Raw genomic sequence first — 22,323 nt, 5'->3', positions numbered from 1 at the left:
TCTCTCTCTTGCTCGGCCCCTTCCCTTGTCCTTTCATTCTTTTCTTACACGCTGCTCTCTGCTGTTGTAGCTCTCTCTACACTATTGACTTCAGTCAGTCTTGTAAGTGAATTGATTACAGTTGAGGTCAATATGTTGATTTAGGGTCAGGGCTCAAGTGTCATACTGTCTCATCTAGTCGTACTAGAATGTGCATATCTTTACGCATACTGCACTGTGTGTGTGTGTGTGTGTGTGTGTGCATGTTTGGACTATCTGCATTGCGGCATGCTGTTTCTTTGAGACTTTGACGAAAACACTGATTTAACCAATTGCCTTGAATCTCAAATCCTTACTCTTTCATTCTTTTTAAATTATCACGGCTTTCCCTTAAGAGTTACTTCAAATTATGCACCTGTGCGTGTGTGTGATAAGCTTAGTAGTATAATTACCTATTCTCACATCACATCACACCAACACAAAACACGTACACACACAGAAGCTCATATAATACCTTTGACTCAAATGTGTAATTGGCTGTGCAGTCACTCTTCAAACACATTAACCTCGCTGTGCCTGCAGACAATATATGCAGTGCAACACCGGGGTAGCACACAAACACGTCAAAGCGCACACACATGCCAGTGGACACAGTGATATTAATACAGGTAAGTAACAGGGCTATGATAATAGAGTGCAAATGGTCGACCTTGAGTGTGTGTGAGCATGTTTGTGGCAAGGAATTAATGGCCTGAGCATAATCTCTGTATTTCACTTTGCCCAAACACAAGAGTGCCCACCACACACACACACGCACGCACACACGCACGCACACACACACACACACACGCACACACACACATACAGAGAGTGAGAGAGATAGGTTATAATAGTATATAGTCTGTGTAAAATGTGGTCAAAACACACTCGGTATTAAATTGAATATATGATGATATGTTTGCTCTTTAGCAGGAGGAACGGTGCCGTCTTTGCCACCTCTGTCAACTATGTGGAAATTAAATTTCAGCAGCCCAATAGTTTGGGTAAAAATGGCATCTTTCAGCTTTTACTAGGTGGTCAAATGTGTCTGGAAATGTAGTCATCACGTGTGCAGATGTTCTGTGTTGTGCATTTGTGCTGATGTCTGCACTCACTGTTCAGTTCTAAGCGAGTATGGAATGATTATATGTGCCTTCTCGGAATTTAACTTGTATTTAACACAATGTCACTGACACACACACACACACACACTCATACACAGGAGATGTAGTTATTTTAAAATTCAAAGTAGACTTCTGCAAGTCCCTGATAAGGCAGCCTTGGGCAAGACACAACAAACATTAATATTAGTTTTTACTATTTCTCAGGGTTTGCATCAATGTACTGTACGTGTGTGTGTGTGTGTGTGTGTGTGTGTGTGAGTGTGTGTGTGTGTGTGTGTGTGTGTGTGAGTGTGTGTGTGTGTGTGTGTGTGTGTGTGAGTGTGTGTGTGTGTGTGTGTGTGTGTGTGAGTGTGTGTGTGTGTGTGTGTGTGTGTGTGAGTGTGTGTGTGTGTGTGTGTGTGTGTGTGAGTGTGTGTGTGTGTGTGTGTGTGTGTGTGAGTGTGTGTGTGTGTGTGTGTGTGTGTGTGAGTGTGTGTGTGTGTGTGTGTGTGTGTGTGTGTATGTGTGTGTGTGTGTGTGTGTTTGTGTGTGTGTGTGTGCCTGTGTGAAGTAGCTGCCATCCATCACCAAACTCCCTATCAATCACTTCTGGTCCAATCAGCTAAGTGGACCTCACCAGGGGTTTTGTGCCTGTATATATGTATGTGTGTGTGTGTGTGTGTGTGTGTGTGTGTGTGTGTGTGTGTGTGTGTGTGTGTGTGTGTGTGTGTGTGTGTGAGAGTGAGAGAGAGAGAGAGAGAGCGTGTGTTAGACTGCTTCATTTAATTCATTTTAATTCAATATATTAGGTTTTTCCATTTAGTCAGCAGAGCAAAATTAAATGTCACATGTAGAGTTTGTTAGGCGTCTCCTGCTCAAACATGTGACAGACTCAACAAAACGGACACATATCTTCTTGCTGATGATACAATCAGTTTAACAAACGCGCAGTTTTGCCGCCTGGTTCTGCTACACTAGATTACTGCTCAAGCTGGCAGCGAGATGATGTCTGCAGTGTGTTCACGTGAACTGTTTCCGCTCTCTACTGCCTCATTGTCAGATCATACAGGTCTATAATCTCACATATGTTTGGGGACGTTTGTGTGCTTGTTTCCTGTGTGTGTGTGTGTGCCTGAGTGAGTGAGTGTTGCGTGTAATTTATGTTCTGCCACAGCAGTCCAGTCTGCTCTGTCTGTGTGTCTTTGGCAGGAATCCTTTAGTCAGAATTATGGCCCCAGGCAGCAGGTACACACTGTCATGTGTCGTGTGTGTGTGTGTGTGTGTGTGTGTGTGTGTGTGTGTGTGTGTGTGTGTGTGTGTGTGTGTGAGAGACCTCTGGGGCAAATAGGCAAGTATTGATTGAGTGTCTGGTGCCCTGTTGTCAGCACGCAGTTAGCCTCATTAGAAATAGGTCTCGCTGTACCCTCCTCTTCCTCTTCCTCGTCACATATCTTCATCATATCTCCTCCCTCTACCACCTTCACCTTCCGTGACCCCATCTCTCCTCTCTTCGCCTCTTCCTCCTCGTCTTCTTCACCATTTCACTAAAGATGATAGATGGGCAGCGAGAGATTGGCAACACTGATGTCAGTTGTAATGGTGATTGGCAACTACGCTCAATGTGAAAAACATAATGGACCGTGAAAGACAAAGGTTTAATGAAACAAAATATTGTTTTGTGTAATTATTGGCAGCGGCTCATATTTTGACCTCAAACAGCAGCTGGTGAATAATGAATTTAACATCATTCCTCACTGGCTCATGCAGGATTTCCACAAAAAATATCATAATTACATGCATATTGAATATATCCTTCTGTCCATTTGCAATTTAAATAGTCTCAGTAAAAAAAAAAAAAAGTAATCTGCACAGCATCCTTTCAAGATATATGGTAAGTCACAATATCATTTATGTTATGAAACAAATATGGACAAACAATTGGATATATGTCAGAAAAAAAATATGGATACACATAAGAATATTAAAAAAGGAGGGTCTTACCTGTTTAGTGAAGATAACATTTGCAAATATAACATGTGGTAAAGCTACAGTCAGTAATTATAGCTATTTCAATGTTGGAGTTCACCCATCAGGCCTTGTAAGGACTCAATAACTCAGTGAAAGTAAGGTCAAAGCCCGACCATGTAACCTTGTGTGAAATGAAAAAGAGTTTGAAATTAAATCTGCATTTCACTGGGAGCCAGTGAAAAGAGGCCAGTCCAGGGGTGACAGGGGACCCGTGAGAGTGTTTGTCAAAAGAGCTGGCAGCAGCTTCCTGCAGCACCTGCAGCCAGGTCGTTGTTGACTGACTGAGGCAGGAGAACAAGCCAATACCAAAGACCTGACATGGTGAGATAAAAGCGAAAACTGAAAAAAATCATAGATAAATAAATTTTTTTAAAAACCTGCGCAGGTTGCCTGTCCATCGCAGGGTAACAACACAGACAAACAAATAAAAACACCTACAGGCGGCTTAGACTTTCCTGTTCACGTGATCTGCTGGTCTTTGACCGTGGCATTCAACCAGAATCCACACAAAGTGCTAACCACTGAGCTAATATGCTACTGACTTATAATATGCTACCCCCCCACACACACACACACACACACACACACACTTAAGAATTCAACACGATAAGTTTTTCTTTGAATCATCTGTCATGTCAGGTGTCAAAGGAATCCTTTAATTATCCAAGGACCAAGTGGCAACAAAATTAGCTCCCTCCCAATTAATAGATCCATCTTGCCAGCTTGTAATTACTGTTCCTGAGCTTGTTCCATATTATGTTCATGTTATCAGGACTTATAATTATTTTCCTGAATCATATTCTTTGCCAAATGAAACAATGCAGAGTGTGTTTCATCTAACCTAGGGTGTACGTCAGCCGCGCCAGTGCCAGGAGTGCTGTATAATGAGACGCTATGGTTCGGTGCATTTGTCAATTTGCTTACTTCGTCGACATTTGAAAAAGTGTAGTTCACTAGGACTGCTGCCAGTTTTTACATCAGATAATGAGTATTCTTTACTCATAGTAGTAAAAATAGTCTATAAAATAAAATGATTTTTAAAAATATAGTAGATAACTTATGATATTCAAAGTAGCTATACATATACTACATTTAACACAGGATGCAAATTACAGTATTAGGTGTCATAGTGCCAACATGTTTATCTGAGGAAAGGGATGGAAACACACCCCTGACGGTTCATAGATACTTCAGATGATGCTTAAGGTATGGGTGGATCAACAGTTAGCGCTGCCACTCTGCAAGGCACAAGAAGGTTGTGGGTCTTAATCCTGGTCTCTGGACTTTCTGCGTGGATTTTGTGTGTCCTCCCTTTGTCTGTATGGATTTCCTCAGAGTGCTGCAGTGTCTTGTTTCATCTGACCCACAAACCAGAACTTCAAACATTCAATTTACAGTGATGTAAAACAAAGAGAAGCAGGAAGTCGTCACATTAGAGAAGCTGGAACCAGAGAATGTTTGACATTTCTGCTTAAAAAATAATGTAAATGATTGATTAATTACCAAAATAGTTGCCAATTATCAGTCTGTCGGTCCACTAATCAATTAATTGGCTAATTGTTTCAGCTCTACTGCACTGCCAGTAGGTGTCAAAGTGCCTGTCTACGTGTTTGTTACTGCAGGTCTGTCCACAGTGAACGCCACCTCTCACCCAGCCCATGCAACCTGACCAGGAGAAGCGCTATGGAAAATGGTTTTAGTAATGTTTTCACATTAAGGTTTTATGCAAGAATGGAAGCGTTCAGATAAAAAAAAAAAAAAAAGATAATGCACAAAATCACACTGAGGATGGACAGCATCAAGCAAACCACCTCTCCGTCCGTCAGACCTGTACAGACGCAGTTTCCATGTTATCTACAGAACACATATACAGTAATAAACTTAAATGATCAATCTGCTTCAGTGATATGATCTACACCGTTGCTGAGTAATTGATCTGATGTTTTTTAGCCTTAAAAATTAGGTGTTCCAGTTCCAGCCTACGTGTAAGAGAAGTATAGACTTTGTCGCCCTGGTAAGGACGATGATAGTTGACATGGCCAACACCTCAGTTCACTACTCACGTGTTCTCGCTCTTCTCACACGTTTGCACCTGTTTCCACCGTGAGACCATCTAAGTCTCTTGTCATCCTATACTTTCATCCAGCAACCTTTTTCAGGACACACACACATAGAATACAACAGCATTTATGGTTCAGACAGAAAGACACCCCCACCCCCCCACCCACCACCCCCCCCCCCGATTGTTTTGGGGGACAAACCCTGTTGAAAGCCTGAACTGTAATGAAATGAAACTGTAAAATATTTATGAACGCACACCTGAGGATCACAAAGGACATTTTTTTTCAGACACTTGAGGCGTCCTCCCTCAGCTGCAGGCCATGTGCACTCACTACTCCTGGAGGCTCCACCTCAGATTCATACGTTCACACACTGCTCAAGGTGACCCAAGAATTTTTCCAGGGGAAAGACACAACAGAGGAAAAGAGGTCATGGGAAAGGAGAGGAGAGAGAAAAGGGGCACGAGATGTCCCAGTAGAAGAAAAAGATGGAGAGGGAGGCATGGGGGGAGGGGAAGAGAGGAAAAGGAGAGGTAAGCGAAATGTCAAGGACTTAGAGTTAACATCAGGAGGCTGAGGCATTGTATTGCTCTCTCTCTCTCTCTCTCTCTCTCTCTCTCTCTCTCTCTCTCTCTCTCTCTCTCTCTCTCTCTCTCTCTCTCTCTCTCTCTCTCTCTCTCTCTCTCTCTCTCTCTCTCTCTCTCTCTCTCTCTCTCTCTCTCTCTCTCTCTCTCTCTCTCTCTCTCTCTCTCTCTCTCTCTCTCTCTCTGTGTGTGTGTGTGTGTGAGTGTGAGAGGGAGAGAGCAAGAGAGTCTGTGTTTGTGTGTTCCTGAGCAGATAAACAAGGAAACTCCCAGAGGGGAGTCCATCCTGGAATTTTTAACAGGAAATTTATTCTACCCCTAAACAATGGCATAATGCACACACACATACACACAAAAAAACACACTGTGCGCACACACACAGACACACAAACAAAGCCTCTGAATCTCACTAGGGGTACAAGACAGTACAACAAAACATTTAAATCAGTCAAATCAAAACACTCTCACCTTGGACAGTGTGTGTGTGTGTGTGTGTGTGTGTGTGTGTGTGTGTGTGTGTGTGTGTGTGTGTGTGTGTGTGTGTGTGTGTTCTTTGAATCTAATAACGTGGATGTTTGTGTTTGATTTCATGTGTTTTCTATTCAGTCATTAAAATTGTATTTGTGAGCTTGCACCTGTACGTATTTCTGTGTGTGTGTGTGTGTGTGTTTGGCTGAACTAATCACATCGTGTTTGTAATTCAATTTAATACATTTTCATTTTTAATTTGCTGTATTCATGTGCAGTAGCTGCCACAGGTGTACACTTTGAAGTGGGATCTCACATCTGAAGCACACACACACACAAACACACACACACACACACACACACACACACACACACACACACACACACACACACACACACACACAACCTTTCACACAGTGACGTGTTAAAGAGAAAGCCAGAGTCAGGTGAAGAGCTCCACAGTTAAAATAACAAGTGTATGAACATGTGAACACAGGGGATACATCTCTCTTTCCCCTCTCTCTCTCTCTCTCTATGTCTCTCTCTCTCTCTCTCTCTCTTTCCTCTCTCTCTCTCTCTCTCATACTGTCTTCTCTCCTCTCTCCCCTCTCTCTCGCTCTCTCTCTCTCTCTCTCTCTCTCTCTCTCTCTCTCTCACGTGTAGAGGCATTCCTCTTTCTTGCCTCAGAAAAGAAATACTTGGAGTCCTCGTTGTTGACAGTTAACGTAGTAAAAGACAGGCATAGAGGGAGGGAGCATATGCAGTTGCATCACAAATCTGTTGGCAGCCACAGCAAAGAGCTACTGGAGATTTGGCCGTAAGCAAATAATTGCTAATCATTTAACAACAAGGCTGAAAATAACGAAAACCATGACAGTGTTAATATCCGTACAGTTCAATTCATTAAAAGTCTGATGGGATAGATTTCTTTCCAGAACAGTCATTTCTTTGGTTGCAGTTATTATATAGCTGGCAGATTCATGTGAACATACATATACCAGCCTCTATTAAGTACATTGGCTTCCTCTCAGATGTATTAATAGCCATATAGTGACGGCTTTGTGAGTGGAAATCTATGGTTAGGTAGTAATATGACATCATCCAAACATAACTCCTAAAGCAGCATTTCTATCAGTTCTGCTGAGTGTTGTATCACCTTTTATATTTTGTACTCAGTTTTCACCAGGTCTGTTATTTCTAAGTAACAGCTGCTTTACAGCCAATCATCCCACTTCACGTTTAGAAGAGACTCTTTTACTTGTTGCCAAACGAATCCCATGGGTGGCTTCTAGTGGCTTTGAAGCCCTGCATGTCCCCATGAGTAATGTGACATAACACAGATTCAGTCTGCAACTCAGACCTTCAAATTTTCCACCCTTGTAACTATTTTCAAACATGACTGATTCCAGCGACCGGTTGCTGCAGATCTTGCTTGTGCAAGCTGGAGAAAACCTAGAAGCAGAGAACAGCAAGAACTCGAGAAGCTGAAGTTGTGCAACTCTAAATATAAAACAAAAGTGATGCAAATTTGTTTTGGAACTTCAGCAACACCACCACAGGGTTGTCGACCCTTCGACCCACCCCAACCCTCCTCATAACATAGACTTTGTTGCTGATCATACTATGTCACCTGACCTTCACTCATAATTTCTACAAATACTATAGGGGTTTGTCACTTGAACATAACATAAGTCATTTTGAGGTACTTGGGAGGAGAGAGTCTAAATGACCTATGAAGTATCTACTTGTTTTTAAATTTAGCAGTTCTTCCCAAGAAAATTCTCTGAAAAATGAATAACTGATGATAAACTCAAATACACACCTCAGAACTTTGTCTTTATTTTGTTTTATTTTTAATTTCCAGGAAACAGGAAATTATCAGGAAGTCACAGACCTGTAAAATAAAGTAAACAACATTGTTGTAGTGTGACATTATCAAGCGCCTCATTGCATTGTGAACTACATGGCAGCTGTGATATTTGTATCCATGGTGATTTGGTTGTCTACTATGCCTGCAGTTTCCTAGGCAGCAACAGTTGTTGCCTTGTCTGAGCATGCCCATTTTTTATTTTGCCAAAACAAGGCATTATTTCTTGGTAACTGCAAACTGTCTTTTTATAGATAGATAGATAGATAGATAGATAGATAGATAGATAGATAGATAGATAGATAGATAGATAGAAGGGGGAACAGAAGGATGGTTAGAGCAAGAATAGAAAGAGAAATGGAGCTGAAAGTAGAAGTTCGAGCACGGTAAAACCCAGTGGAGGAGAAAAAAGAGTGAATAGAGAGCGAAATGGAGCCAAGAGAATGGCGAGAGCATGTGGGTGTCTGTTCCTGAACAGAAGAGTCAGATTAAAATAGAACAACAGCCATATGACGACAGTGTGACTGTCAAACACCTGCAGCGGAGAGACAGAAAGAAAGAGAGAGAGAGAGAGTGAGATAATGGGATGAAGGGACGGACAAATGGAAAAACAGATAGGTGACAAAGAGACAGAGGGAAAGGGGTGGAGCAGAAATTGTGAATAGTGAGACTATGAAAAACATTAGAGGGAACAGAGCGACAAAGGGGGAGAGCGTGAATCAAATACAGATGAGTGAAAGGTTGAGAGCAAATGAAAAAGAAGGTGAGGATGAAGAATGGAGACCATTATTGTGGCCTCCTTGCCAGCATTTGTGTGAATGAGAAAGACCTGGTGTTTTTCTCTGGTGCACTCCCATCAGTCTCCCCTTTTCCCTGCCCTGAACTTTGAATAGCTCCTCACTGCAGTGCTGCTGGAACGAGACAAAAAGTAGATGAGCTTAGGTATCATTGTCTCTAACAAAGGTGCTATCGTACACAGCACATCGGATTTTTTACACTGTAGTTTTTGAGCGGCCATGATATTTAGACAGGCCTGATTGGCAGTTGTTGACATTTGAGAGGAGGCCAGTCCCTCAGTGAGAACTGATGACAATCAGAGCCTTTTAAATTAGACAAGGTGCTTAGCATTTTACTGCATCACTACTCAGTCTGCATCAGGAACAAACACATAGCCAAGGCTGGGATATTACTCAAAATATTAAACTGTCAATTTTCAAAAAAATATCAAGATATGAAAGTAAATACCTCAAACTTTTTGGGGTATGAAGAGTTTGTAACCACTTTATCAAAAACTTGATAACAAAGATTAATACAAACAATGTGCATCGAAACAGCATTATAAACATTCAGATGTCACAAAGGGGCGTCATCACCAACTCAGTCACTGTCGTCATTGTCGTCAGATGTGGGAACACTGGTGCCACTTCAGTCACCACTGACAGCAGCCGCCACCAGAACCGATGGCAGAGGAAGATTCACCCGGTACAAAGGACGCCGACGCTGCTCAGTCACAGCCTGAGACAAAAGGAGACATGAGACACGTCTAAACACACAGCAGAGGAACTCATTCATTTACTCACACAGGCACTCATCAGCAAGAGTAAACAGCTGCACACAGAAGGAGCAGGCAGGACGCACTTATTAATTACCCATCAACAAGAACGGTTAGCCGTGCTTAACATAAATCCATGAAGACGGACTAGGAGCTGAACTAAGCTGAAGTTTGAAAACAGTCGGTGAAATAGCGACAGCAGATTTGAGGTCACATTTAAAATCAGCAGTATTATTTGCCTGTAAGTGCTAGGAGACCAAAATTGTTAATGTGTTCGACTACCCTGATAATCAGACTGAATTCCCATTTTGTGTCACTTCATCCATTCAGCCTCACATTGTATTCGTGTCAGCCAATTTCTTGTTGGGAGGGGGGGTTATTTATTTTCTTTTGTGTTGCCGTAACCAATCAGCAGCGTCTGGTGTATCTGTCTGACTGACGTCATTTTCAGTTGGAAGCTGCTGTAGCGAATCAGTTCGAAATTTTCACACTGATGGCAGAGATACAGTATGTTGACTGAAGACCTCCTGGACTTAGAACAACTGGCGTCACTCTGTTTCACACCTGCCGCCATCTTTCTGTTGCTATTATTCATGAATGTAGCGAGGTAGTGGCCATGTCATCCTCATTCTTAATCATGCCTTCTAAACTGCGATTGATCAATTGTTTCTCAAACCTCTAAACAGTTTTCAATGAGCACTATGTGTGATGTATTTGACACGCTAAACAAATCTAAAATGTGGGCGGCAATTCAAAGGTCTGGAACCAGGTTTTTATTTTACATAGTACGCAGTCTTTTTTGTGCATGGCAGTACCTATGAAAACCTGCACATAAAAGAGCAACTACAGGGCCTAATACATTGGTATTTTTTTACAAAAATGTCAACCAGAAAAAGTAGAAAACATGGTGTTTTTAATATTATAATTGAGGATTAACAAACAGGAAAGTGATCTAACAAGTTTCACAAAGGCTACATCACTAAATCAGAATATAGATCTGCAGGGCTTTATTTATAACGTCTCCCCTTTTTGATTCTTCTTTTTTTTCTTTTTCTTTAATCAAAATATAATATTGATGAGACCAGATGAGAACAGCTGTCTGCAGTTGTCTCTGGAGATGCTAAAACAGCCTTAGACTGACAGACAGAGGCGAGAACTGGCAGGCATTCATTACTGCCAGAATATTATTGTCAGGTTTTACAGCATGTGGGTCTGATTCTAATAAATCTTGTTGGAGTTGTTATAGATGAGCTCATACGAAATTTCGCCATGGGCTTTAATTAAGACATGAAGTCTTAATGATACTACCAAGAAGTGTGATATAAATGATTGATTTTCATCATAGATATGTGATATATTAGAGTACAGTAACCACAAAGCACAGATTGGATCTACATTGACTAAAGTGAATTGGTCCAGGTATACAGTGACAGTAGAGACATCATCTTCATTGTATCTCTGTTTCTTGGCCTCTCTCCAAACTTCCTTGCAATGCATCAACGCGTTCCTCTCTCCTCTGAGTGATGTGTGAATTTCATCAGTGAGCAGTTTTCAGTCTTTATAGGACTGGGTTCCCCTGTTTAGTCTGTCAATCGCTGCCTCTCTCCTTCTTCTTTCAGGTCTGGCTTTCTGTTTCTCACTCATTCTGTCTATCATCCACTTCCCTCGAGTCATGCTGAGGAAATATTTATGAATCATGGTCTGTTGGCTGGTGTCAGTTTGATAAATTTCACTCAAAACTTTAAAATATCCTGTCTCTCTTTGTCTTTCTCTCTCTCTCTCTCTTTCTCTTTTACACACACACACTGGTTGGATAATTAAGCAGCAGCAGCACGAGGCACCTGTTTCTCCTGTTCTTCACACGGTGATAGGTCAGCCTTATCATCACCATAGCAGCAACACTTTATTGTTTTACACCTCAGGTCTTTTATCTCTGTGTGTGTGTGTGTGTGTGTGTGTGTGTGTGTGTGTGTGTGTGTGTGTGTGTGTGTGTGCGTGTCCGTGTGTGAGAGTGGGAAAAGCGAATATCCTAAATTGTCTTCTTCTCTGTTTGTCTCCATGGATTTAGATTTTTTTGTCCCCTCTGATTTCTGTGCACTTTGATTTTTATTATTAGAAATATCAGTGGGACTTTGTGTGTGTGTGGATGTGTGTGTGTGTGTGTGTGTGTGTGTGTACTGCATGTGAGTGGATGTGTGTGTATATGTGCAAGGCAGGGCCTGTCCTCATGGCTTGGCTGTATTCTACAGTGCATGTGTCTCCAGTATGTTAGTGATGCTACTGGAGACCCAGCTCTGTTGGAATAACAGCCAGGACCCACTGCAACGCTACCAGCCTCCCTCTGGCCATACTGCGGGTATGTGTGTGTCTGTGTGTGTGTGTGTGTGTGTGTGTGTGTGTCTGTGAATGTGTGTTTGTTTGTGCCCAGGCCTCTGTCTGTCTTTTTCTCAGAGACACCCAGGCATGCACACTGATTTAGTCTTTACATTTGCCCCTCTTCATTCCTCTGTCCCTTTAGCGACATGAGACGACTGGCGAAAATCAATCTACATCAGTAATTCACTTAGCTGGAATGTTGAAGAGTAAACAGTGTGTCCCTTGTGGACTTAAACATCCATGGGTAAACACACAGCAGGTAAAAGAGTGAGCGAGCTAGTGATTTGCTAAAATGCACCTCTGGGCTTGTCAGAGTATGTAAACAGTTGATTTTACATAAGAATCTATGGGCATGAAGGAGGATGCCTTTAATCATCTGCAAGTGGGATGCCATTACCCTTCACCCTCTTGCTGTGAGATCAAGGTCGAACCTCTTGAAATGCAGATTGGCTTGATTCACGGCATTAGACGGCTCTGTGAACAATGCAGCAGATAAGAAATACGGGAGTTACCCTAAAGGCTCCAATTAGCTCCTTAAACTAATCCTCCCAGTCAAGTCTTTAGCTAAGCTAGGTTTTTATCTAATGTGGCCAGTTTAGAACATTAGTATTCAGCTAAATGGCTAATCTGATATCTGAGTCCCAAATGAATGAGTTACCTTCAGTACATTCATGAGTGTAATGAAGCACTAAGCAATCGGAGGGTGTTTTTGCATTTTAGATATATTGTCATATAGTTGCAAATAGGTGTAATATGTCATTGCAAATTCAAACAAAACCCTTGTTCCAGAAGACTTTCTCAATAATAAGTAAATGTGAGGTACTCAGTCGTTCAGAGCTTCAGAGGTGTTGATCTGTTTAATAATGAGGAATGTAACTCAGATCTCTGTGATTCCCATGTTCAAGATGAGTGAAATTAACCAATGCCTGACATCAGAGACAGTGACTCAAAGGAAGTGTAAAGATTGTTGAGTCTCTAACCAGGTAGATTTCCCCAGTGCAGCGTCATATTTAGTTTCTTTAGTTCACAACAGAATGAAAATCAGCTCTTTCTTAAAGCACATGGCCACAGAATCATTTGTGGAAATATTTGTGTTTCAGAGAAATGTCTTTAGACATGGAAAGTCGACTTCTGTGATAGAAAACTGTTTGTGTTTCCTTTCAAAAATGATTATTTTTCATGTTGCTGTGGCAAAGTGGCTTTATTTTTATTGATTGTGCAGGAAGAGGGTCAGTAGAAGAAAATTAATTCATATGATTTTCTTTAATGATGGTTATAGCTTTGATCATCCGCAAAGAATTTGTTCTCAGATTTTATTCTGATAGTCATGGATATTGTTCCAAAAACTGGGCCTAGTGTACGTCATGCATATCACATCGGCTGACCAACATCTGATCCAAATAAACACCGTTCATTCATCTTTGCCAGCGGGGCCATTTACCAAAATTGTCAAATCACAGCTGCTCTCGAATAATAGCCAAACAAGGCAGGCTTCTTTCTAAAGTGAAATTGCAAAATCATTCTCAAGCACAAGGTCCACTTACTGGAAATTTTTGGTAACAAACCATCACCATGACAACAGAGATCCATAATCTTGATATATGTTAATCAAGCTGCGTAATACTGTCATTCTGTTTCTCCATACTGCTCCTCCTCTTTCAAGTTTCTCTGCTACCAGAGCCGAGGGTCTGAGGATGGAGGGTTTCATGTGTTGATGATTGTAAAGCCCTTTTTTGCTTCCAAAATTGAATTTTTGTTTTGGGTCAAATAGAAAATATAAATATAAAACATCTGGAGATCAGATTGTCTGTGATGATAGCCTGGCTCAAATAAAGGCCATTTTCTCTTCATTTGAGGTCAATTCAAAACTCTATTTGAGATTTTACAGATTTGACAGTGTTTAACTTGTTATTTCTTTATTCATTCACTCGTAGCTGGTTGTGCCGCCGTCTCGCTACATCACCACCCCCTCTTGTTCTTTCTTCTTGTTTATCAAATATATTTGCATTACCATTTTCACGTGTCTTACATCATGCACATTTCATATCTCCCTGTTGTGATCCTCAGGGGTTCAAATCTGCTTCCTGCTGAACCTTTCGCTGCTACTGCTGCTGCTTCCAGATTCAAGATTCATATGAAGAGTCCCTAAGAGAGTAGATCCTGTATCAACAAAGACGACTCTATAGCTATTTGTGAGATTATGCTTTCACCATTAGAGAGCAAAAGTGGTGAACGCGAGAGCTGACTTACAGAGCTGGGTCAAATAGCTGTGGGGAATAAGTTTGTTTTAATCAGATGGAAATACTACAGCATATAAATTATGTACAAATCAGGAGGTGTCAGGAAAGTTGTCTTTTATATAGAAGTACAGTGCCAAACAATATGGTACTCGTGGTATTGTTCTATGTGCCAAAAGGATCCCTGCTCACTAGGCAACTAAAGCAGGCTAAAATAAGCCTTAAAAAGAATGTGCAAATATTATCTGGCATAGTTCTGCTCAGTAGGAAATTATCTCAACATTACGATGTGGTTTTCTTCTGCTAGCTACAGCTCTGTCCATTCAGACTTAATTAAACTTTTCAGTGAGTTGTCCTCCTGGAGTCGTGCTCCAAATGTCTGCCTCCCTCTCTATTAACGCTGATTTATGACTGCTGCAGTTCAGGGAAAAGACTGAATGACAGGGTGAAATTTTGCCCTGTTTTTTTTTCTTTCCTTTACATTCATTAACAGTTTTCATTGCATTTTCTTGTTCAATAGTAAAGTCCTGCTTTACTATAATCTCATTTCCATAGCATTGTACCTGTGGGCTGACCACCACGCTCTCAGCTTGTTACACCGACCGCGGAGCAGTGTCACAGAGACTTTTAGGCTTAAGTGCCCTCCTGAAGAGCAAACTGAGCTGAGCTCATGCAGGAGAGGAGAACATATTTCATAACTTTATGCTTACAGTTAAAAACCTGCAGTAAGTACAAATCACACAGGAAGGAGGATATATTGACCTTTAATCTTTAATAATAATAACAATTGTTTTAATTGTCCTCTTGATGGCAGCTTTTGAATAATCCATACCCCACAGTCCTCTGTGAGCAGTGTGATGTGCAAAATGTCAGATGGTAAACAGAGGAGCCACTGAGTTTGATTATGAGCTGAGGTTTTGACACCAGCACAACTGTATCTTGAAGCAGACAAGGGAAATATGTGTGCATGCATGTGAGGGGTGGGGGATGCCGGGGGGGGGGGGAGAGCCTTTGAGGTCGGCGGGGGGGGGGGGTAGCTGGAGACTCAGACTCGCGCCATCGGGGCGGACGATGGATCTGAGAAAGATAAAGAGGGAGGGAGCTGAATCTGTGTTTAGTTATGCTGATCACAGGCGCCCTTCAAAATGTCAGAGTGCACCAAGTGATTAGAGAGGCTGCAGATAAAGACCACAGCAAAGACTTACACCCTGATGGGAGGAGGAGTGGGGGGGGGCAACAGGAGGAGAAACCTGGAGATCCATGGGAAATTTTGGGGTTCAGGTGAAATGATCCAGAGAGGAAAGTTAGAGAGGTGTGGAGGAGAGGTGGGATGAAATGGGCAAAACAAGAGGAACAGAGACGATTGACATCTACATTTACAGAAAGGTAACATTTTAAGCAGGACAATAAATCCTGCGTCAGATGAGTGCATTACTGTAATAAATCGGGAATGACAGTAATAAAATGAGTTGAATAAATGTGGGATTCATGAGAGTATTTCTGAAATTAAATCAAAATAATTAAATCAAAATAACGAGTTTGCACTATTATGATAATGGCCCTGCACATTGTCCTGTCATGCTGTTTCAGTGCTATTATCCCTGTGGTCAGGGGGGAATTTGGCGTCTCCTGTATTAAAAAATGTTCTCTGTTAGGGTTTTTTCAAATCAATTCAGGTAAAAGCTTCGGCCAAATTCACATAAACTGAAATGTCATTAGAGAAAAACAAACCGTTAGAGTAATGAAATCACATTGCTGTTTTCCGTCAAATTTTGGAGACTGTCATGCCTCAGTTTTGAAGTAATGGAAGGATTACATTTTTCTGTGTAATTCTTTTCGCTGGGGAGGTTCAGTGACCCATAAAAAATGATCTCTAAAAGTACGTTGTTCAATTAAAAAACAAAGCTTTTCATTTCTGTTGCTGAAGAGCTTCTGTTTCTGAGACATTGGGCTTTCACCTGAAAGCAAATAAATGAAAGTAAATGAGCACATTTCAAGATAACAAGTCAAATGAATTGTGTTAAAATGAAATTTCATTAAGCCAAAATAGGAAATAGGGGTCTATTAAAAGTTTGAGCTCTGATTATTTTATAAGCTTATAAAAAACATGCATGTGTTTCAGTATGTGCATCAAAACCTGTTGAGTGGGTGGTTGGATGGATGTGTGTGTGTGTGTGTGTGTGTGTGTGTGTGTGTGTGTGTGTGTGTGTGTGTGTGTGTGTGTGTATGTGTGTGTGTGATGATTGGTGGAGAAGCATATAAATTAATATAAAAGGTGGTTTGAGGTTTATGGCGAGGAATGATTGTGAAAGGTCATAAGACAGAGTCTGACATTTACCAAGGCAAACATTTTATTGCTAGTAATGCACACACACACACACACACACACACACACACTGTGTGAAACACACAGTTTCAGCGTCTATCATTGACAAGTTCTTGACAGCAGAGTGTGGGGAGCCAGAAACATTGTTGTTCGTCTGCTGCTCAGATCAACTTTATCAAACATTACTTATCGGGATTTGCACAAGCATTTCAAGATCCACGGCTTAAGATGCAACACACTCAAATTATTTCTCTGTCAAACACACACACACACACACACACACACACACACACACACAGGCTGGCTCCAACTTCATTACAACAGCACTCTGGCAGGCTGATTGAGTGATCAAAGCTAATCGCATTTAATCATATCTAATCATATGTAATAACCAACACTGAGTGCTCAGGCATGGCAAGACTCCCCCCTCTCTGTCCATCTTTCCCTTTTTCTCTTCTCTCCCCCTTCACTTCCTAACACCCTCACCCCTCAACCACCCACTAACTACTCGTCTTTCTCCATCGCCATGCCCTCCCTTGTCTTCCGTGTTTGCTCTGTCGAAAAACAAGACTGAATGTGAGTGAGAGATGGAGGAGAAAGGGGTGGAAGGGCTGGGGGGGTCAAAAAGAAGAGGAAAAGTCAAATAAAATAGAGGGTGTCAGATGGACACCCTCAGTAGACCATAGAGCCCCCCCCCCCAGCAGGCACAGCACCTTACGACGGCGCCAGTACCTTTGTGCCGTTGTGCGCTTAAGGAAGGAACAAGATGCTCTTTCCTTCCGGCTCTGCTGTGTGACTAACAGCTTTGTCAGAACAACTGGAAGAGGATGATCTGGCAGTCACGGGCAATATTTTCAACATTATCATCTTCTTTCCAATTTATATTCAGTACACAGTTTTAAAAGCTGCAGAGTCTTAAGCCTCTGCGATTTCATCCAGTGTTTTTCTATGCTTTGATCAGATTGTGAAGTCCCACAGAGATGCTTCTTTAAACCTCGCTAACATGTAATAATAATGCAGCGTGATAACTGGAACTGGTAGGGATTTAAGTAGACTGCACACAGAGTGTAAATATCCTTATGGTATGAATTCATAGTTGTCACATGGGATGTTACGAACGCTCATCTGATAAAGTTGTGGTTGTGAGACGACGCAGCTCTGTGTGCCTGTTTGTATTATTTGTAATGTGGAAGGTGAACATGTAAAAAACCTTGAGGCAAAACTCAATCTTGCATGAGCTGTAAATATAAACTCTGCTGTTATCTCAGATCAACTCTCCTGTTTCCAAACCTCATCTTTATTAAAGTAGAAAGCTGCTTTTGGAGGACTGAAAGGAAAACAAACTGCTCTCACCTTGCAATTACATTTTCCATTTTAAGGCATCAATATGTTTCAAATGAAGTGTTTCTCTGATGATCAAATGGCACCTGAAGCACCCTCCCCCCACATCTCTCTGACAGTAGAGTTGGGGGGCAGTTTTTTTTTTTTTTTTTATTTTCTTTGACAATTGGACCAGCATGCCCAGTTTTTGTCTGGCTGTGTGAACGGAAGAATAGAGACAGGATTTGAACTTCTCTCTCAAGCCCTCTTCTTTCAGTTCCTGCCACAACAACAACATTATTTCCATCTGTAGTTCATCCTGCCTCAGCCCTCCCTATGATGGCAGGCTTATCGCCCCGCCTTCAAGTGTGGCCAGTCAGAACAGCTATAAACACTCTTGCCTTTAGACATAGTTGGACAACATGTCAGGTGAACTAATCTATTTTAAGCACAACCCCAGCCTTTACTCTGGAGAGGGATCCTTCATGCTTGTCTCTCTTTAGGATTTATGGATGTGCTGATTTCTGGTGTGAAAAGATGATTCATCAAAGTCAAAAGAGATTAAAAAAAATAGATTGGCTCTTGTTAAATTTGATCAAACTGATCAGAGGCAGACTGTAATTAAGATAACCACCGTGTTTTCAAACACTTCAACTCCAAGTTAAGTGCTTCTATCAAAGCTTCAAAGGAAGCATCACCGAGGAACGGAGATATGTGATTTGTGAGCCATTAGATATTTGCCAGCTGTATCGACATACGCTCTCACGTTTCATAAATAATCTGCTTCTCCTTGCCTAATGAACGCTGCAAATGCATTGTCAAGTGGTTGGTTTTTACAGTGCCAAAATGAAACAAAAGCGCCAAGTGTCCTGAGGAGCAAAACTAACTCCAGTAATCCCTGACAACGAGTTCAGTTCATTTTTAAGTGCCTCGCTCGTGTCTCCAGCAGGCACAGATTGCTGTACGTTTACCGAGTGTGACACAGTTTCAATATTGTTTCAGAGGCCTTTGCAGCCTGCCAAGCTGAATATCTGGGGAAGAGTTGTTGCACCATAAACCTTGTACCCACAAAAGAAAAAAAAAAATACAACAAAAAAAAACCAAAACTATAGCCAAGGCCTCAGGTTTTTGGAGATGCACATTGAGATCATAAACAAACAACCAAACAGAAATCAGGGCATCTGTTTGTCTCCCTCCCCAGGATGCTTTGCTGCGGCTGGCGGCAGTTGTTGACACGCGCTCGCTGCGAGTGGCCCTTCGAGACAGCGTACAGGAGCTGCTACCCAGCACGGTATTTGAACACAAACACACTCATATTGGCACAAACAGTTGAACATAATTGAAATTTTCTTGATTTATTATCTGAATAATAGTTAAAAAAAAAAAAAAAAAAGCTTCCTGTTAGTATTCAGTGTAGTGGAGCTAAATGTGCTGACATAAGACCAAGGGAACACAGACCCAGGCCTTGTTGCAAATGGATGAGGCTCAGCACTCATTAAATTAATTAAAATCTTGTTAATATTACAAATGAACGTGCACGTAAATGTGTGTGTTTTTTTCTTAGGAGTGTGTATGTGTCTACATGCTGGAGGGAGACTCGAGGCTGCTATCTGACGACCCACCGCATGAACTGCAACTGGAGGGAAAGATCAGGTGTGTGCTGTTTGTGTGTGTGTCTCAATGCAGTACGCTGCAGATGTTTCGTCTCAGTGAATCACCGCTGTGCGCTGATTTGCTACAGCTTTGCTGAGGGCGGCGATGCCCAGAAAAGCAATAGAAAAAGGGTGAGATGAAGAGGGGAAACAGAGACGGCTGTTTTCTCTGTGTGAAAAGCAGGTGTCACCTGAATGAATATGAGCCGCTCAGCCCGAAATCACATCATCAACACAGAGAGGAGTGTCACAGAGAGAGAGATCTCATCATTGAGAAGCAAGGTGGACCCTCTCCGTCTCTTTTATCCTCTCATTTTTACCACATCTTACTTTCTTACTTCCTTCTTCCATGTCCCATCTCTATTGCTTTCTCATTAAAACTCTTCCTTTATCTCACTTGTCTCCCTCTTATTACACTCCCCTCTCTATCTCTCTGACAGCCTCTTTCCCACTGTTGTCATCTGCTATTTCACCTTCCCACCTCACTGCATCAGTCTGTGTTTGCCCTTTTTTTTCTGCTCTCAGCCCGCTCACTCCCTGAAGAGCAATGAAGCACTAAGCCGGCTGTGCTTCGGTCTTTCTACTCCCCCCACTCCCTCTCTTCGATGCTCCTCTTTATCTCTCACCTTCAATCCCTCTCCCCGTGGAAGCGTTGCAGGGCTAATAGCCGAGGTGACAGTGCCTGGGGTCCCACAGAGAGACATGGCGATCCTCTCCTCTCTTAAGTGCTCTCTGAAGCTCTACAACCCCGTGTGCGACCGCAACTGCTGCCCAGGCGCTCGCAAAAACCAACACTACATTATTGATGAAACTGTCTGTTTGTCAGACAAGAACCCTTTTCACAACAACTCATTGCCACACAAACATGGGATCACACACAAACATGCTTGTGCGCACACAAACACACAAGGACACAAGACACAGAGGCACAGACGCACACATTCAAACCAGTGCACTCACACACATACACACACACACGCACTTGCAAACGCATTTGTCAGTACTGCATGCAGGCAAGAGGTAGTAGGGATATTAAAAGAGCTACAGGGCACTTTGTTACTTTTCTCCCTCCAATTCACCTGCTTACATAAGCCTGTTATCAAGACCTTGGCATAGACACACACACACACACACACACACACACTCACAAACAAGCACAAACACCCACAACCAACATACTCAATGAACCCATCTGAGAGGCAGAAGGCCACATTGTTTGAACTTCATTCCAGCCCACTTTCTAATACACACCGGCCCATTAACTGGACCCGGACACACACAGACACACGAAGAAATGCACAAACAAGTTCAGCTAAGACATCTTCTGTGATTGTTTCTCCTCTAAACTATGTGTTGTGTGCAAGATAACTGAAGTCTCTCAGCCAAAACAAGCTATTGTTAGAAGTATTGTAGTGGGAAGATGCACAACCCAAGGTTTAAAAAACACAGAAAACAGTGATACACAATGCAGTTGCACAACTGTTGCAATACAGTTTTAGTTGAAGGTTAGTTGCATTTCCATTTAACTTTTACCAATTTTGTGAAACTATTGTGTACTATTTACATTTAGCTTAACTGGCAGATTACTGACAGATTTGCAGATGTAAATTATGTATAACTATTGTTTTGACCACATTCAGTTCATATAATAATGTGTAATTTCCAGTCTCATACTTGCTACAACTACAAAAACACAACCAGCAGCACACCAAATCCACAGCAGGAAAATGTATTTATACATTATGTAGGTGACCAGCCAAGCATGCAACCTCTACCACAGCGCCTGCACACTGTGTTTTCCTTCAAAACAGTTTTATTTTTTTGAGCTATGCATGCAGAGGTACTGCAATTCCCCTCCAGAGTTTTATATCCTTAAATGCATGACTGAACAAACATATGGACAAAAAAAACACAGACTAATAACTGTTATAGTCGAGCTTAAGGTTCATCTGCAAAACTGTCTAGAGAAAATAACTAAATACAATACAATAACTGCATACAGCATATCTCAAGAAAGACATAATGATTCGGAATTAGTCTCGTTTTTGCTCATCAACACACCATCAGCTGTTTGGAACTGACAAATGGAGTTCATGGTGCAGGTTCAGGCAGGAATATGATGTCATTAGCACCACCCAGATCAATTAAACATCAGCTGATTTCTACGAGTGCCAGCTACTCACCTACACACAGACATGACTGTACCTGAGTGGTCCATTTAAATCTCCATGTCCAAGTCTTTGCTTCTGCTGCCACTAACTGTTGCCATTGGCCACCACTGCACACAGTACTCCAGCTTTGACCTATATGTTATTATACATATATTGTCATATGTGAACATGAAATAACAGTAGTGTTCTTTCTGCCCCTGGGTGGTTTTTTTTATTGTTTTTTTTCCATGCAGAGTATAAATTGGCTTCATGATCATGCAGGAAAGGTGCTTTGAACAAAGACATTAAACAAATGTCAACTGTATTTTTCCACAGTGGTAAACTACAATGAGAGTGTTTTTGACTGAAGTAGACTATTCCCCAGTGAGCTGAAATAAATGGACATTTTTAAATCAATGCACCATGCAGACATTTGGCTGCAATGGTTGGAGGGGGTTTCAGAGCATGTAACCGAGACTGGGAGGACTACTGCTGTGTGTGTGTGTGTGTGTGTGTGTGTGTGTGTGTGTGTGTGTGTGTGTGTGTGTGTGTGTGTGTGTGTGTGTGTGTGTGTGTGTGTGT

General features: G+C 41.8%; 1 protein-coding gene across 1 annotated transcript in view; it reads left to right on the top strand.

Moving 5' to 3' along the window:
* pde2a (phosphodiesterase 2A) overlaps nt 1–22,323 on the top strand; it is a 100,316-nt gene that overhangs the window by 53,490 nt on the left and 24,503 nt on the right. Inside the window, exons 3-4 of the mRNA XM_022748417.1 lie at nt 19,141–19,230; nt 19,504–19,592. Of these exons, the coding sequence (XP_022604138.1) occupies nt 19,141–19,230; nt 19,504–19,592 (179 nt within the window). The remainder of the gene's footprint in view (nt 1–19,140; nt 19,231–19,503; nt 19,593–22,323) is intronic.

Source organism: Seriola dumerili, unplaced genomic scaffold, assembly GCF_002260705.1.
Source record: "Seriola dumerili isolate Sdu_G_001 unplaced genomic scaffold, Sdu_1.0 BDQW01000122.1, whole genome shotgun sequence".
Classification (NCBI taxonomy): domain Eukaryota; kingdom Metazoa; phylum Chordata; class Actinopteri; order Carangiformes; family Carangidae; genus Seriola; species Seriola dumerili.
The sequence above is the reverse complement of the archived record's forward strand: the minus strand, read 5'-3'. Positions and strand labels throughout refer to the sequence as shown.